The sequence below is a fragment of the Thermoascus crustaceus genome (assembly GCF_041956765.1).
Source record: "Thermoascus crustaceus strain CBS 181.67 unplaced genomic scaffold VTN00scaffold_11, whole genome shotgun sequence".
NCBI lineage: Eukaryota > Fungi > Ascomycota > Eurotiomycetes > Eurotiales > Thermoascaceae > Thermoascus > Thermoascus crustaceus.
Genome location: NW_027192537.1, coordinates 254101 through 271297, shown reverse-complemented (window position 1 = coordinate 271297; position 17197 = coordinate 254101). Strand labels below are relative to the sequence as shown.

The window sequence follows — 17197 nt, the reverse complement described above, 5'->3', positions numbered from 1 at the left end:
TGGCTGATCAAAACACACAAAAAGGATAAAGAAACGATACTCTATGCTCAATGGCTGGTGGAAGCGAGTTGTCTCAAGCCCTCCGCCGCTGTCATACAGTCCAAGTCCAGCCTTTCGTCATCCATCCTCGCGACAACAAGCAGATCACATGACCAGCTCCGTGGATGGGCGGCCAAGAAAGGAAAAGCGCGACGACCTTGCCCAGCTGGTCTTTGTGCAACCCGCTGGGTACGCTATTCCATATTGGGACAGGCCTTTGGCTGTCCATCATCCCAGGCCTTGAGAGCTCTTATTTCCCGTGCAGGCGGGAGTTTTAAGCCCAGTCCGAAAGAGCTTCATGATGTGTTTTCTTTTCTAATTGCAGGATTTATCGGCGGGCCCTGTTGTTCCCGGTCTGATCTTTTAATACAAGATGCAATGTTATACTGAGCTGCTGCCCCCTTCTGGGGTCACTCATGCCTTGTCAATTCCTTTTATTTCGGCAACGGCAAACAATCTGGTAGTGGCCAAAACATCTCTTCTTCAAATATACTCTTTAGTCAATGTCAATGTTGGAACAGACGGTCAGAAGCCGGATGACAAAACGTCGCGTTCGGACCGGTCACAGGATACAAGGCTTGTTCTCGTCGCAGAATACCCTCTCCATGGAACAGTAACCGACATCAGTCGCGTTAAGATACTGAATTCAAAGAGCGGAGGAGAAGCTATCCTCGCGGCTTTCCGGAACGCAAAGCTCAGCTTGATTGAGTGGGACCCAGAACGCCATGGCATTTCCACCATCTCGATTCACTACTACGAGAGGGAGGATCTGAACCGTAGCCCTTGGGTGCCTGACCTGAGCAGCTGTGGCAGTCATCTTACTGTGGATCCAAGCAGCAGATGTGCGCTTCTGCACTTTGGCGCGCGCAACCTGGCAATATTACCATTTCATCAACCCGGAGATGATCTGGTCATGGATGACTATGATCCTGACCTCGACGGAGAGCGATCTGACCATGAGATGGAAGATGTTGCCGATGCCAATAAGAAGGACATCACGATACATCAGACTCCATACGCATCGTCATTTGTCCTTCCATTGACCGCATTGGACCCATCACTCCTTCATCCAATCAGCTTGGCATTTTTATATGAGTATAGGGAACCGACATTTGGTATATTATACTCACAGGTCGCCACTTCCAATGCATTGCTGCATGAACGGAAGGATGTGGTCTTCTATTCTGTATTCACCCTTGATCTTGAACAGCGCGCTTCCACAACTCTTCTCTCGGTTTCTAGACTTCCTAGCGACTTGTTTAAGGTGGTAGCTCTTCCTCCACCTGTCGGGGGGGCTCTGCTTGTTGGATCGAACGAACTGGTGCACGTCGATCAAGCTGGAAAAACTAACGCAGTTGGAGTGAATGAGTTCTCGAGACAGATCTCCGCGTTTTCCATGGCGGACCAATCCGATCTGGCTCTTCGCTTGGAAGGCTGCGTTGTTGAGCAGCTCGGCACCGACAATGGAGATTTGGTTCTGGCACTGTCAAATGGAGATATGGTTCTCGTCAGCTTCAAACTAGATGGAAGGTCGGTGTCTGGTATTTCCATCTATCCTCTCTCTGCTCATGCCAGTGGAAGCGTTCTGAAAGCTGCTGCTTCGTGCTCTGCTGCACTCGGCCATGGCAAGGTATTTTTTGGCAGCGAAGATACGGATTCAGTCCTGTTAGGGTGGTCAAATGCCACCTCTAACACGAAAAAGTCACGAGCGCAACCCAATCGAAGTGCGGATGACCCGACAGACTTATCAGCTACAGACGATGAAGAGGATGAAGACGATTCCTACGAAGATGATCTGTATTCTACCGCTCCTAGCGCAACTCTGAAAGATCATCGCCCATTTACAGACAGTCCCACGTTCGGGACCTATAATTTTCGGTTGCACGATAGGCTTTCGAACATCGGCCCATTGAGAGATATAGCACTGGGTAGATCTCCGAAAAAAAATGCTGTAAATAGCCATGAAGTTCACGGTGTATCCGCAGAGCTGGAGCTGGTTGCTTCTCAAGGCTCGGATAGAAGCGGTGGCCTGGTGGTCCTGAAGCGCGAGATTGATCCAGAGGTTGTGAACTCCATTGAAGTGGATGGCGTTGAAGGCATTTGGTCAGTCTGCGTGAGTGAAGCACAAACGAAGACTTCGTCAAACACCAATGGACAGTCTGGCCAGAAAGGAGTTGACCGTTATGTGATTCTCTCGAAGTCAGCATCTACTGATAAAGAAGAATCAGTAGTATACACCACAGCTGGCAACAATTTTGAGGTTTTTAAGGCTCCGGAGTTCAATCCAAATGAAGAACCTACCATTGACGTGGATACACTGGCAAATGGAAGTCGGGTTGTTCAAGTTCTGAAGAGTGAGGTCAGGAGCTATGACACCAGTGAGTATTGTGACTGTGCTTCATCAGACTCACGAATGAGTGTGCTAACAAAACAGACCTGGGATTGGCCCAAATATACCCTGTATGGGATGAGGACACGAGTGACGAGCGAACAGTCGTGAGCGCAAGCTTCGCAGACCCTTATCTTGCGATACTCCGAGATGATTCGACGCTGTTGGTTCTGCAGGCTGATGAAAGCGGTGACCTGGACGAAGTTACTGTTAATGAGGAGATCACCTCAAGAAAGTGGCTCTCAGGCTGTCTGTACAACGATAAATCGGCCTTCTTCGTTCAAGAGGACGTAGCGGAGAAGAGTGAAGGACAGAACAATCTGCTTCTATTTTTATTGAGTTCGGAATGCAAGCTCTTCGTAAGTGACCGGCCCATGTGCTTGCGCTAATTGATATACCCTAAAACGCTTTCTCGACGGATAATAACAGAAGTTGCTAGATTTTCCGGCTCCCCGACTTGGAACGAATATCCATTATCGAGGGCGTTGATTGCCTACTACCTATTTTGTCGACAGAACCTCCGCCGAAACGGTCAGCTACACGGGAGACATTGACCGAGATTCTCGTGACGGACCTCGGAGATTCGTTGATAAAATCTCCATACTTAATAGTATGACCTTTCTTCCATTTGAAGACGTGCAAATTCTAATCCATATTATAGCTGCGAACTGGAAGCGACGACCTTGTAATATACAGGCCATTTATGTACAAAAAGGGGCCAGAAAGGAATCCTTCTAACCTACGCTTTTTGAAAGAGATCAATCATACGTTGTCAAAAGTCCCCTCTGAAGCAGCTTATAAAACCTCCAAGGAAGGGCAACAACGACCAAAACCACTGAGAGCATTGCCTGATGTTGCCGGTTTCAGTACTGTATTCATGCCTGGTGCTTCTCCAAGCTTCGTTTTTAAAACGTCAACCAGCTTGCCACATGTTATACGTCTAAGAGGGGAGTTTATTCGTGGCCTAAGTAGTTTCCACACCCCTGGATCTGAAAAAGGATTTATCTATGCGGATTCCGATGTGAGCTCCCGATCCAGCCAGAAATCAGCACTTGGTGCTGACTCAATGATAACAGGATATCGTTCGAATATGCCAGTTGCCCTCTGGGACTGAATTCGACTATTCGTGGACACTGCGTAAAATTCCACTAGGGGAGCAAGTTGATCATTTGACATATTCGTCTTCATCCGAAACCTACGTTCTTGGAACGAGTCACAAATCAGACTTCAAATTACCGGAAGATGATGAGGTGCATACGGAATGGCGTAACGAGGGTTAGTCACATAATTGTTGCGATGAAAATGCAGTGAACTGACGCCGCTCAGTTATTTCCTTCCTTCCACAGATCGACCGAAGCTCTATAAAAGTTGTTAGCCCAAAGAACTGGTCTGTTATAGTGAGGTAAGTGACAGGCAGGGTTGAGATAATGTGATCCGTCTGACATTGTAATTGCGCCACAGCTACCCGCTCGGTCCAGCAGAACGTGTTATGGCGGTTGAAAATATCAACCTCGAGACCTCCGAGAACACACACGAACGTAAGGATTTGATCGTTGTGGGAACGGCATTCGCAAAAGGCGAAGACATAGCCTCTCGTGGATGTCTCTACGTTTTCGAAGTAATCGAAGTGGTCCCAGACCCCGAGAAACCAGAGACAAACCGCAGACTAAAGCTTATCGGGAAAGAACCTGTAAAGGGTGCTGTGACAGCGTTATCAGGAATCGGAGGCCAAGGATTTTTGATTGTGGCTCAAGGACAAAAGTGTATGGTGAGAGGGCTCAAGGAAGATGGCAGCCTTCTTCCCGTGGCATTCATGGACATGCAATGTTACGTCAATGTTGTGAAGGAGCTCAAAGGCACCGGGATGTGTATCCTTGGAGACGCTCTGAAAGGCCTGTGGTTCACTGGATATTCGGTAAATACCCTACCGTTCTTGTGGCTGCGATTTCCCAGTATAGTGCATGGAAAATGACTGATAATGTCGAACGCAGGAGGAACCATACAAGATGACGCTCTTTGGGAAGGATACCGATTACCTCGAAGTTGTTGCCGCAGATTTCCTCCCGGATGGCAAGAAACTATACATCTTGGTAGCCGACGGCGACTGCAATCTACACGTGTTGCAGTATGACCCAGAAGGTAAGATGAGAATGGCCTTTGATCTAGCTCTGTCCTAACCAAATATCTTACCACAGATCCGAAATCTTCCAATGGAGATCGACTTCTGAACCGCAGCACTTTCCATACCGGCCACTTCGCTTCCACTGTTACCCTTCTGCCCCGTACAGCAGTCTCTTCCGAGCTTGCAGTGTCAAATTCCGACGAAATGGACATCGACGTGTATACCCCACTCTACCAAGTGCTGATAACTTTCCAGACGGGATCCTTGGCTCTTGTCACGTCAGTCTCTGAAGAGTCATACCGACGTCTGTCGGCTCTGCAGTCTCAACTGACAAACACTCTCGAACATCCATGCGGACTGAACCCCCGTGCATACCGGGCGGTGGAGAGTGACGGCATTGGCGGACGAGGTATGATTGATGGGAACCTCTTGCAACGGTGGCTGGACCTCGGAAGGCAACGCAAGATGGAGATTGCTGGCCGGGTAGGCGCAGACGAATGGGAAATCAGAGCGGATTTAGAGGCGATCAGCGGTGCTGGGCTCGGCTACTTGTGACCAAGGGATTCGGCGAACCAGCAATTTTGTGCTCCAACCAGAAGCTAGGAAGTAGGAAAGATAGCTAAATTGGAAGAATTTCGGGTAATACAAGAAGTGGACACCAAGTAGGTACCTAGGTAACTTGCGACTGAGAAAACTCATAAGATTCTTGGGAATATAAAAACGGTAGGTATTTTCCTCGTCAAACTTCATAAAACGCGCGGCATCGACTGCACCAAGCGAACCGTCACTTGCATTCAAAATAACAGATGACATGACATTTACTATCTGATCACTGGCTAGGAAATGTGCAGGGGGTTTCACTTTTGCGCCGATGCCAAGTCCCGAGCCTTCTTTTCCAACGCCGCGATCTCCTCTGCATGAATGCCAAGTCAGCGCAAACACGGACATTTATTTCGGTTTTACAGCTGAAGATTATCTTGTCAACGAGGAAATGAAGGCTTACTGTTCTTTTCAAGCTTTGCCTCGTCCATCTCGAGCTTCAGCCAGGTCCAGTAAATGACCTGGTAAGTGAAGATGGCACCCAGGAAGACCTTGGCAAAAGGGCGACCGAATGCTTTGAAGGCCGCGAGCTGTGAAGCTTTCTTAGAAAAAAAGTGAATTGAAAAAAGGAGAGAAAAAAAATCACCAACCCCTTCTTTCACAGAATTGGAATCCTCTGAGGAGTTCCTACGTGCTGGGGTAGTAGCGAATGCCCTGCCCGAGGAGGGATATCGAGCAAGACGGTGGTTTCGGGACACGAGGGCAAAGGACGGCAATGCACGCCACGACATCGTTATCCGGGAAAACATCGTGAAGGAAAACTGTCAATTGACGAAGCGCAAGCTCGTTCACGATCCCTCCGGTCTCCTCCCACTTCCCGAGTGTCCTCCGCTGCGCGCGTCCGCCTCAGGATCCGGCGGGAACGCTTTCGCTGAGTCATCACGCACGTGACGCGGTTGTTCCTGTTCTTCCTGGAGGCGGAGGCGGGGGTTGAACAGGCGCGGTGAGGATGCGGGGAGGAGCCAAAAGGCGATAAGCTTCTTTTTCTGCCGCCATGCTGCCCCTGGAACCGAACCTCATCTTGTCAACATCCAAGAGGGTTTCGATGGAATCCGGAGAGGCCGCAGAAAAAAAAAGCCCCTCTGAAGCAAGCCAAAAAACCGCCCCGCGCATCATGGAATCACCGGTAGGGAGTTTTTTTCAGACGTTTCTGGCCCGTCCCTCAGGGGCTCGGACAGGCCTCGATGATCTTGACAATAAACAGCTTGGAAAATGCACTCTTCAAAGGTGATCGCAGTAGCGCGTGGAGAACGAAGTTGTGGCACGTGCACGAGCCGATCGGCCCTGGCGCTAAACCGGGAGAGGTATGGGCGTGGCGCGGGCGGCGGCCACTCCTCGGTCGGGCGTGGCTGGTGCGGCAGCAAAAGCGCCGCGAGTCTCGCTCGCTCGTCGTCCGCCCTGTTCTGCTGCCCTTCCCGATTATCACCCGCTTGGCTGGCAACGTCCCTTGCCATCCACCTCGATACGGCGCGCTCCATAGCACATTCCTCCCGTCGTCACGCTCTTTTGTTGCTTCTGTCTTGCCCGCCTCGAGCGCTGGTCGTGTCTCCTTCCCAAGGTCTTCCGGGTACTCTCGAGAGACCTCCCCTGCCTGGCATTGCGCCTAGCCGTTGCGTTATACTGTCTCCGCGTTCTTGTTCGAATCCGTCACGGGCCAAGTCCCATTCAAGGTTCATGAGTTCAACTGCTGTCTATGAGTAGAGGTGGAGGTGCCTGTTTGGGTGTCTGCCTGGTTCGCGCCTCGCGATCGTGTATCTAACTTCACCACCTCAGATCGTAAGTTCCATTCACTCCTTCCTCATATATATATATATCTTGCTAGTCTATCTTTTCCAACTTTCTACATTGGTCCCCTCTCCCTCGTCAAAGCAATTGTCCACTCAGCAACTAACATGGCTATCGTGAAAAGAACCCCTCATCGAAGCTCCTTCCCTCTCGGTATTATGGCGCGCACGAAGCGCTCAATTGAGGAGATCGCGAACAAGTCAGACTCCGACGATGACGACTACAGCGATCATCCGGTACGGCCTTCTCGGCATGCAGCCACAAAATCCAAATCGAAGAAGAAGCCGAAGCCAGCTAAGAAAAGGAGGCGGAGAGATTCTGACGACGACATCGTGTCCGACGACGAGATTCTGAGTGACGAAGACGAACTCTCTTTTCATGATTCGGAAGAGGAAGAGGAAACGAACGTTGAGAGAAATGCAAGGGGTGTCGCTCGCAGGCAAGCTGCCAAGAATCGACCGGTGTACAATGAGGGTGATTCCAGCAGCATCGAGGATGAAGTCGAGGAAGTTATAACGAAAACTCCACCGAGGAAGAAGGGGAGCAATGTCATTACGCTGAAGATTGGCAAAGGGACAAAGCGTCAGCCCACACCAGAGGTCTTCCAAGGAACCAGACGCAGTACTCGCCATAACCGTGATATGTCGGAAGACATGTATGCGCTTACGAATTCCGGACGCCATGTGGAGACCGTGGAACGAGGTACACGAAGTCCAGAGGCCCAGACCTCGCGGCCTCAACGAGGCGCCAAGAGCGTTCGACACCCACAGAGCGCTATCGCGGAGGAGGAGGAGTCCACACAACCGAAGCAGGAAGAAGGAGAAATGGGAGAGGCCGGCGCTGAGCCCAAGGGTTCTCAGTTGGAGATCATGGAGACCGACCAACAGGGTGATTTAGAGGAGTCACCAGCTTCCGGAAAAGACGATCGAGACAAAACTGACGTCGCAATGGGAGAAGGCGAGGAATTCATTCCAGAATCTGAGAATGGTGATGCGAAAGACGAAGAAGAGGATGAAGATGATGAGGGGCCGACAAGGAGGAGAAGAAACAGGCCAGCCCGGAATCAACCAGCTGAGGAAGCAGAGCCTGAGGAGGAAGAGCCATCACAGCCCCGTCGTTCAAGCCGCCGGAGGACTACACGAGGTTCTCAGCGCAAGAAACAAGATGAAGAAAGTGATTTTGAACCACCAAGTGAAGACGAGTCTAATGACGACGACGATCTGTCCGAATCGGGTAAATCGCGTGGCTCGCCGCGCAAAAGGAGCCAGGCTCGCGACGAGGAAGATGAGAGTACTAGCGGGCGACGCCCTGGCCTTCGCAAAAGGAAGTCTCAGTCTCGAGGACGTGGCGATTCAGAGGCGAGAAGCAACATCGCCGAAGAACTGGCCGAGGAACTTGAGAATTTGAAAGGAGATCGTCCCCGTCGACGAGTACAGCCCGAGATAATCTACGAAAACAAACCTCGTCGTAGTCGGAAGGATGTCGACTACAGGATCATTCGGCCCGACCTTACGCTTCCAATTGAAGAAGCCGAAAACGAGCCTGCCGAATCCCCTTCCCGCCGTGGTCGGGGAGGCGGTGGAAGCGGCTGGCAGCGGACCCTCTTCTCCACGTATGGTCCATTCGGCGGGGGTGGTCCGACGGCGGTCCTGGCTCCGCCTGGAGCGCCTGGAGCAGCTGGTGGAGTGGAAAGCGATAGCAGTGATGATGAAACCATGCAACATCCAAGGAGCGTGGGTGGTGTTGGGATGACTCCTACTTCTGCGCAAGCCCCCGGACTCGGCCTCGTTACACCTGCTCAAACTCATGGTGCTGATACTGCCCAAGGGGGTCTTTCAGGAACACCAGCGAACCTTGGAAAGATTAAGGATAAGCAAGCACTAGCTGATGCAGACCCCTTGGGCGTTGACCCGAACGTCAATTTTGATAGTGTCGGGGGGCTGCAAGGACATATTGACCAATTGAAAGAGATGGTCTCCCTCCCGTTGTTGTACCCTGAAATCTTCCAGCGCTTCCACATCGTCCCCCCAAGAGGCGTTTTGTTCCATGGACCTCCTGGAACGGGTAAAACGCTCTTGGCTCGTGCCCTGGCGAACAGCGTGAGTTCAGAAGGCCGCAAGGTCACTTTCTACATGAGAAAAGGTGCAGATGCGTTGAGCAAATGGGTTGGTGAGGCAGAGAGGCAGCTTAGATTGCTCTTCGAAGAAGCTCGCAAAACGCAGCCTAGTATCATCTTCTTCGATGAGATTGATGGTAAGCATCCTCCACAGGCACGGTTTAATCAAGCTATCATACTAACTTGGACGCAGGGCTTGCGCCTGTGAGATCGAGCAAGCAGGAACAAATCCATGCCTCCATTGTTTCGACCTTGTTGGCCTTGATGGATGGCATGGATGGGCGTGGCCAAGTTATCGTAATTGGCGCAACCAATCGGCCGGATTCCATTGATCCTGCTCTCAGACGGCCTGGTCGTTTCGACCGCGAATTCTACTTTCCTCTACCAAACAAGGAGGGCCGGCGAGCTATCTTGGACATTCATACAAGGGGATGGGACCCACCACTTCCAGATCATGTTAAGGATGAATTGGCGGAGATCACGAAGGGCTATGGGGGAGCAGATCTTCGTGCTCTTTGTACCGAAGCCGCCCTTAACGCCGTGCAGAGACGATACCCTCAGATATATAGGTCGTCTGAGAAGCTTCTTATTGACCCGAAGAAGATCGAAGTCACGCCGAAGGATTTCATGATGTCAATCAAGAAGATCGTCCCTTCGTCGGAGAGATCTACGTCTTCCGGTGCTTCTCCACTACCTAAGACAGTGGAGCCTTTGCTGCGCAATCCTGTCACTGAGATTAAAAAATTGCTTTCGGAAATCCTGCCCCAAAAGAAGAGACTTACCGCCCTAGAAGAAGCGGAGTTTGAGGAGCCAGAGGCTGGAAGTTTTAGACGGGAGAGGATGCAGCAAGAGTTCGAGTCTGCCCGTGTTTTCAGACCAAGACTCCTTATCCGTGGACCGCAGGGTATGGGCCAACAGTATGTGGCAGCCGCCATCCTGCATCATTTCGAGGGCCTCCATGTCCAGTCTTTCGATCTTCCAACATTAATCAGCGACTCGACGAGATCTCCAGAAGCAACCGTTGTCCAGCTCTTTGCGGAGGTCAAGAGACATAAACCGAGCGTAATCTATATCCCTAACGTCCAGACCTGGTACGATACTGTGGGCCAAACGGTGATATCAACGTTCCTGGGCCTGTTACGTTCCGTTCCCCCAACAGATCCCGTCTTGCTCCTCGGTATTCTTGAAGAAAATAGCGAGGAGGTTGATGCTGGAATGCTGAAAACCCTCTTCGGATTCTCAAAGAAGAACCTTTATGAACTCAAGGCCCCAGGGTATTCGGCGCGATACGAATTCTTCAGCAATCTGATTGACTATGTGAAAACGCCCCCTGCAGAGTTCCCGGATCCGGAAAATCGCAAGCGACGCAAGCTGGAGACGCTGGAAGTCGCACCACCCCCACCGCCCAAGCCTCCTACTCCGCCGACGAAAGAGCAATTGAAAGCCCAGAAAAAGAAGGATCACCAGACCTTGAATCTCTTGAAGATCCGGATTCAACCCATAATGGACCAAATCAAGAAGTACAAGAGATTCAGGACTGGTGTTATCGACGAGTCTCAGATCCGATATCTGTTCGAAGACGAAGATCCCAATATCGTAACTTCCGATTTGCCGCTAGAGCAACGAACTACTTTCCGGCCATTTGAGAAGGATTTTGACAAACATGGTGTTCCTGGTCTGCGAGAGACCGTATCTGGCAAGTTTTACTACAATCTGGAAATTGTGACGATCGAGAAGCGATTGTCAAACGGATACTATAAGCGACCAAAGGACTTCCTAGCAGATATCAAGCGATTGGCCAAGGACGCGCGGCAACTGGGAGACCAAGAGAGGATTTTGAGGGCCAACGAGCTTCTCTCGAACGTGGAAGTTGACATTGGTACAATTGAGCAGACAGATCCCGCATTGGTTGCGGAGTGCGAGAATGTTTATCTTCGGGAACTGGAACGCGAACGGGCTGCTATGGAGCGAGCCAAGAGAGCGGAGGAAGCAGATAGTATAATGGGCCCTCCGCCCGCAACGAATGTGCCTCATGGGAACACTGATTCTAATGTCTCGTCTGGGCCAGTTGTCCTGGGCGAGCCCTTCCCGAATGGCCATTCGAATGTGCCACCACGACATGCTCCCCCTTCGAGAAATTCAACCGTGAGCTTCTTGACCAATGGTTACCACCGGGGCGGCGGCTCTGATCTCAACGAGGACGGTGGCCATGCAGCTGCTAGCAATGATTCGCATCTGTCTCGAGGAGACGGCGACGGCGATGTCTATATGACAAACTCGGAAACTCACTCGGGCGGAAATACCCAGAATAGCTCGTTCGGCCCGTCTGCACAGCCAAAACCACCTCTTTCTCACACTGCACCCTCTCAGCAGATCAGACAAAAGTCCGGCCTTTCAAGTCTTTCCCAAAAAGGACCGATGACCCCAATGGTCCCTGGATCCCAACCAGGTGATTATGCGAACGACGCGTCAACAACGCAGACGACCTCTGACAAGAAGACCTCGGACCAGTCTACCGGACCTCAGTATCATACGCAGAGTCCTGTCGCTGGGAGTGGCCTCCGGCAAGAGTTTCCGGACCTCACTCCATACCCGGACCGAGTATCCCAGGAGGAGCATCTGCCGGATACTCAGCAAGGTGAGAACAGCCGACTGTCTACGCAGGAGGAAACCCTGCTTACCGGTATCTCAGAGTTCGCGTATTCGCAGAACAGCGTGCCGAATGGCAGCCAGTCGCAGGCGAGACCGCACGGGTCGCAGCAGCCTCCCGTGCCGTTGTTTGACACTCCTGCTAAGCAGGCGCACCAACCCTCGAACATCCAGTCTCTGCTGAACAACGAGGATGCTTCGCCCAGCCTCGTTGTCGACCATCAATATGTCGAAGAGCTCCATGAGCAGCTGACCCAGCGGACGAGCGGCTGCTCTGTCGAACAGCTGGAGCAGATCAACACGAACCTGATGGATTGCGTCTGGAGGATGCGGGGTGAGTGGAATCGAACCAAAGTCGCAGGCGCAGTCAAGGACACGTTCAATGAAGTCCTGGACGACATGCAGGCGATGCAAGAGTTCGGGCCCATTAGTCAGAAGACGAAGGAGCAGCTGGCAACTTCAAGATACCAGGTCTAAAAATATTGATGACGATGGATGGGTAGTGTGTTTAGAAACACCTTCTTTTGCCTCTTTTTTTCTTTTTCATTTTTGGGAGGGATTCAATCTATGGACATTTAAATCTACAAGAGGCTCCTTTGGTGACTGTTGGCGGTCTATCTGTTTGTTTGTCAGGTCACATTATGTCTTCCTGTTCCTAACGATCTTCCTATTTCCCTTTGTTCTGCTACTGTTCCTGAGAGGTTTCCCGCAGGGGTCAGAGTAGAAGCCAGAACGCTGGCGGCGGCATGTATGTAATCCAGAGGATTTTCCATTTGCATCTGCTTGTGTAAGAAGCAACCAGCAGTACAGTAAATAAAAGGAAATCAATAATAATGCATCTCGAACTGCCTGCATGCTGTGTGCTCTGCCTGTATGCGGAGACCTTTGTCGCAGTGAGCGTCGGCCGGTCTCTCCGCCCGGCGGCGACTAGACACCAGGCTGGCCTTTGCCCGCCGAGGCGCGAGACAGCGCATCCCGCCCCGACGCATCTCCCAACAGCTCCTCTCCGTCTTGTTCCCTTGGTCGGTCGATGGGAGGCGTGATCCTGTCCTTGTCTTCTTCACTGTTCAAGCCCTCGCAAGAGTATGGGCGCGTGTGACGCCGACACACGGACAGTACTTTACATACCTCTCTAACACCACCTTGCTCCCTTCCATCCGCCTGCATCATACAGCTGCTTCCGCTTTCTCACACACCCCATCGGCCTCGACATGGTAGACTGGCTGAGTCTCGCCGTGCCGCTCGCCTATTTAGGCATCCTCATCGGCTCATTGGCGACTTTTTCCTCTCTCTACCGGAAGCGAAAAGCTGGTACGTGACTTGTCTATCAGAGAGACACTTGTTTGTTTGCCAGGCCTGACTGACATCCTATGCTTGCAGCGAAAGCTTCTTCCCTGGCACCATGGTTCCCTCCTCATCTCCAGCGAGACATCTACTTTTCCCTCCTTCACCTTGACCCTCCAGCCTCCGCTTCGAAGGACAAGAAGGCCCCCGCTGTCCCGGAGACGGTCCTTAAGGCTGCGCTGCTGCGGCGCGCGACGGAGGATATCAACCGCGTGATGACGATCCGGAATCAGAAGCCCGCATTGGCAATGCTATTACAGAGGGGTAGTGTGGGCGACGACTTGTGGCAGCGGTTCTTGAGGGCCGAGAAAGAGATGGAGGACGAGGTCCGCGACGTCGTCTCGGAGGTGAGTTTGCTCATTCCACATGAACTGTTCTCAACTGTTGTGGATGAGAGTGCTGAAACTAGGCTTTTTCAACGAAATCTAGGCCAACGCCTACGCGCCTGGCTGGGGCCAGACGATCTTCCAGTCCGCGAACGAGATGGCCAACAACGCCATCTTCCGCCAGCGCATCGAGGATTACCAGTCCAAGGTGAACGAGGAGCGTGAATGGTGGGACCGCAAAAAGGCTAGCATCCAGGAGGGATTCATGAAGGAGCTGGACCAGGAAGAGGCTGAAAAGACCGGCGCCACGGCGGCTACCCCTGTTCCTGGTTCACCTGGGTCAAAGAATCTCGAAAGACCAGTATCCGCGGGTACCTCGATTGCCTCAACCGCCTCTACTGCCAGTGACGACGATGCCGTTTTAGTTGAGTCTGGCGGTCCGACGGCCACCGGGACCGGAAGCACTGGAGGCGGCAAGAAGAAGAAGAAGGGCAAGAAATAATGAAACGGAGCTGTGTTTGTTACTTCTATGAATAGACCTGTTCCTGTTCCTCACTTTGCTCTTTGACAAAAATGCATTTTCATTGCTTCGAGAGTCTCACCGTATCTAATTTCCTGGTCTTGTGTTGTGTTGTGGGACTTTGTTTGTGGTCAGGTTTTAGATCATGTCCGTTGTGTTGAGATTTTTTTCACGGGCCGGAGTTTTGTTGGCATGTATTATTAGTATTGCAAATCGGCATGTTTTTAGAAAAGGGTACTTTTCATGTTTCTACCTAATCCCAGTTGTAGGTGCTCTTTTTACCTCTCTGTCTTCCATCAGTACAGCATGCCCCATAACTAGAATACGTGAGATTAGGCGTATGTATAGATCATGTTGCCGCGAACATATCCGATTCGGTGGACCCTCAAAACCGTGAAAGGAAATGGCATTTATGCTACGGCTACGAATCGAGTATTCTCATGGATGCATGCAACAGTGGAGGTATGATTTTTGTTACATAATGTACAGTATATGAATAAATAGAACCGCCCTTAATTTTTTGTATATATCTTCCATCCTCTCTCAAAACGCCATATGGATTCGTTTCCCCAACTGTCATACACAATGTGCCCTGTCTCGTAATAATGCGCATAGATCCATGTAGTAAAGGACAAAAAAACACCAGAAGAGGGAATAATATAGTAGTGATGCCAACTGACACAGAGTAAGGTAGATTACATCAGACCAGATCATCGTCGGTCAAAGGCGGACCAAGGTGTATACCGCCGACTCCCATCTCCTCCGCGGTAGCCGCGAGCTGGTCTTCGATCCGGTCCGGTTTCGAAGCGGTGCGCCGGATCACAACCCTCAGCAAGTCCACCAGGATCTCGAGCTGGAACTGCTGTCTCTCGTGGCTGTCGAGCTGCTCGATGTTCAGGCCCTGCGACTGCAGAATGGAGACCTTGCGCTCGCTGAGGAGCTCCAGCAGCTTGTTCACCTGTGCGATGTTCTCTTTGCTTCTGGGGGTGGTGGACAGTCTGCGAAGTCTACGCTTCGGCGTGTCGGGGGGCACTCCGGCCATGCGCGCCACCTGCAGTACGATCATGCGGGCGGTGTCGTCGTCCGGGAAAAAGCCGAACGTGTTCTTCATCGCGTAGAGAGCCACGAGGGTGCCGTGCAGATCCTTTGAAAGACAGAAGCAGCGCGTGATCTGATCGTACAGATCCTTCGAGAATTCCTCCTGGGCTATGGTCTTGCCGCGCGGTGTCAGGCTGGAGTACCACTGCATCATCTCGGAATAGAGCCCACGAGCGGTCGGGAAACTTGCGTCGAAGGCAGTCCTTGAGCGGTCGTACTGGACCTTGGCGCAGTCCCAGAGGCAGGCATATGTCTCAAGATCAGGCCTAATATACGCAGACATGCTTTTATACTTGTTCCACAAGGTACGGATGTCGTGTTTGCGTAGTTCAGCATAAAGCAGATGGTTCATAAAGTACGAGTTTGGCCGGATTCGAGCATCGCCCAGGCACTTGGTTAGATATTTAACCATGTCGTCATCACCTCTCCGGGTATAGTGGATCAATAGAATCGAAAACGTTTCGATGTTCGCTGGGGGTACAGTTCTCTGCATGAACTTGGGTATGCGAACGCCATTTGTCCCGTTGTAAACGTTTGGTTTGGCAGGTGTCTCAGGAGACTGATCTGGATACTCCCGCGCCCAAACCATGTCGATTCGTTGCTGAACCATAGACCATCCTAGCCGCTCGGCCTTATCCCTTGCGGCAGTATTTCCCTCCCGGAGCCACGCGCCAATTATGCCGTTCAGATGCTTCGAATCTGGTTTAACCCCTCGCTCATACATCAACTCGATCACAAGTGCGGCCGAATCAATCTCTCCCATTCCGATGAGTTTCTTCATCCAACTAGCGTAGAAGAATTTATTCTGGAACCGTCGCGGTAGTATGGTTAGTGCTTTGAGCGAGACTTTGTTGACCTCTTCTTCACTGATGCTCGAGGCCTGGAGATTCTCGGCCAGACCCAACGCCGCCTTGTAAAGAGCTGTCGAATCGTTCGCGGGATCTTTGCCTGTCACCATCATATCTTTGAACACTGCAAGAGCAAGGTCGAGCCGCTTAGCTTTGAGGAGACCGACACTAATTGCATCATAATCTTCCATTGTCATGTCGCGTCCCAGGAAGGTTTTGAGCTGTAGATATAGGGCCCAGGCCTTCACGGCGGCTTCTTTTCCAGGTTGTCTTCCCCATGCAGTGATGACTGGTATCAATATGCGAGGATGACGAGATTTGTCGTTTGCAAGGAAGGCCAGAGCGATATCCTGCGCTCTCTGAGGGTCGCCTTCTGCGGCAAACAGCTGCACCCCGAGTTTCCAATAGTCGTCCACATCCCCCTTGCCCTGGCTGATATCCGCCTGTTGTGCCTCCCATATCTCCAAAGCTTTGTCAGTCTTTCCCCCTTCATATAGCGATTCGATGTACATAAGCATCTGGGATGTTGAGGGTGCTCTGCCGATAGAGCGAACGTCGTCCACGAGGGTCTGCAGGTGAGACATACGCGTAGTCTTCGCAGCCTCACCTCGAGACTGGGAATCCCATAGCATAACCGCCGCTTCTTCCGGAATCGATTCAAGAAAAGACGGGACGGTCTGTTTGCAGCGCCGATACCATTTCCAGAGTTCTTGTCTTGTTCCATCATTTGACTCGTCACTGGAGAGACGCCTCAAACATTCGTTGAATCGATCGATATAAGGATGTGTCTGAGAATCACTGAGTTGGACTTCAAAAGATCGCTTTGCAGGTAAACGCTCCGGCTCTTTGATCGGTTTTCTCGGATCCCAATCCTCCTCCTCTTCCTTTGCCAGGCCCTCGAACTCTTCTCTCAACATCTCATCCAGCTCCTCATCGAAGATATCCTCCAGCCCCACATCTGGCTGGTCCTTGCCCTTCTCCGCTTCATATTTTCGAATGGCCTCAAGTGCGATCGCCCTCTCCTTCTCCGGCAACTCTTTCATAAATGGACTATTTGGACCATACGGACCCTCTTTCAGTACCTCCAAATCCCGCTCTAGTTTGGAGAGCTGAGATTCTACTTCTTCACGTTCGGCGCGCTCCTGCACTTCCGGATCAACTTCCACCCTTCGTTTACTCCCCAGACTGGGCTGTTCGAAAAAGCGGATTTTGTCTTTGGGGTCGCCATAATCGACGGAGCGCGGCAGAGAAACTGAGAATGGTCGTGGCAGAGAGAGAGGCCTGCGGGCCGTCGGGATCAAGGGGCTCCTGTGAGCCACATGCTGATACCACCGAGCTCCTGGAACAGTCTGACGGAGCAT

General features: G+C 51.6%; 5 protein-coding genes across 5 annotated transcripts; 3 read left to right on the top strand and 2 right to left on the bottom strand.

Annotated features, from left to right (window-relative positions):
- Positions 1-412: 412 nt before the first annotated feature.
- VTN00DRAFT_2846 (uncharacterized protein) lies at positions 413-5105 on the top strand (the record flags this gene model as incomplete). Its single annotated transcript, XM_069429101.1, has 7 exons — positions 413-2417; positions 2474-2787; positions 3505-3703; positions 3755-3830; positions 3890-4343; positions 4420-4567; positions 4624-5105. The coding sequence occupies 7 exons, from the start codon at positions 413-415 to the stop codon at positions 5103-5105; spliced, it is 3678 nt and encodes a 1225-aa protein (XP_069283262.1).
- Positions 5106-5407: 302 nt separating this feature from the next.
- VTN00DRAFT_2845 (uncharacterized protein) lies at positions 5408-5899 on the bottom strand (the record flags this gene model as incomplete). Its single annotated transcript, XM_069429100.1, has 3 exons — positions 5408-5463; positions 5554-5680; positions 5741-5899. The coding sequence occupies 3 exons, from the start codon at positions 5897-5899 to the stop codon at positions 5408-5410; spliced, it is 342 nt and encodes a 113-aa protein (XP_069283261.1).
- A 1143-nt stretch (positions 5900-7042) lies between these two features.
- Positions 7043-12177, top strand: VTN00DRAFT_2844 (uncharacterized protein; the record flags this gene model as incomplete). Its single annotated transcript, XM_069429099.1, has 2 exons — positions 7043-9188; positions 9245-12177. 2 exons carry the CDS (start codon positions 7043-7045, stop codon positions 12175-12177), a joined length of 5079 nt encoding a protein of 1692 aa, XP_069283260.1.
- A 734-nt stretch (positions 12178-12911) lies between these two features.
- VTN00DRAFT_2843 (uncharacterized protein) lies at positions 12912-13872 on the top strand (the record flags this gene model as incomplete). The annotated part of the gene is made up of 3 exons (XM_069429098.1): positions 12912-13011; positions 13081-13391; positions 13474-13872. The coding sequence occupies 3 exons, from the start codon at positions 12912-12914 to the stop codon at positions 13870-13872; spliced, it is 810 nt and encodes a 269-aa protein (XP_069283259.1).
- Positions 13873-14590: 718 nt separating this feature from the next.
- Positions 14591-17197, bottom strand: VTN00DRAFT_2842 (uncharacterized protein; the record flags this gene model as incomplete). The annotated part of the gene is made up of 1 exon (XM_069429097.1): positions 14591-17197. One exon carries the CDS (start codon positions 17195-17197, stop codon positions 14591-14593), a length of 2607 nt encoding a protein of 868 aa, XP_069283258.1.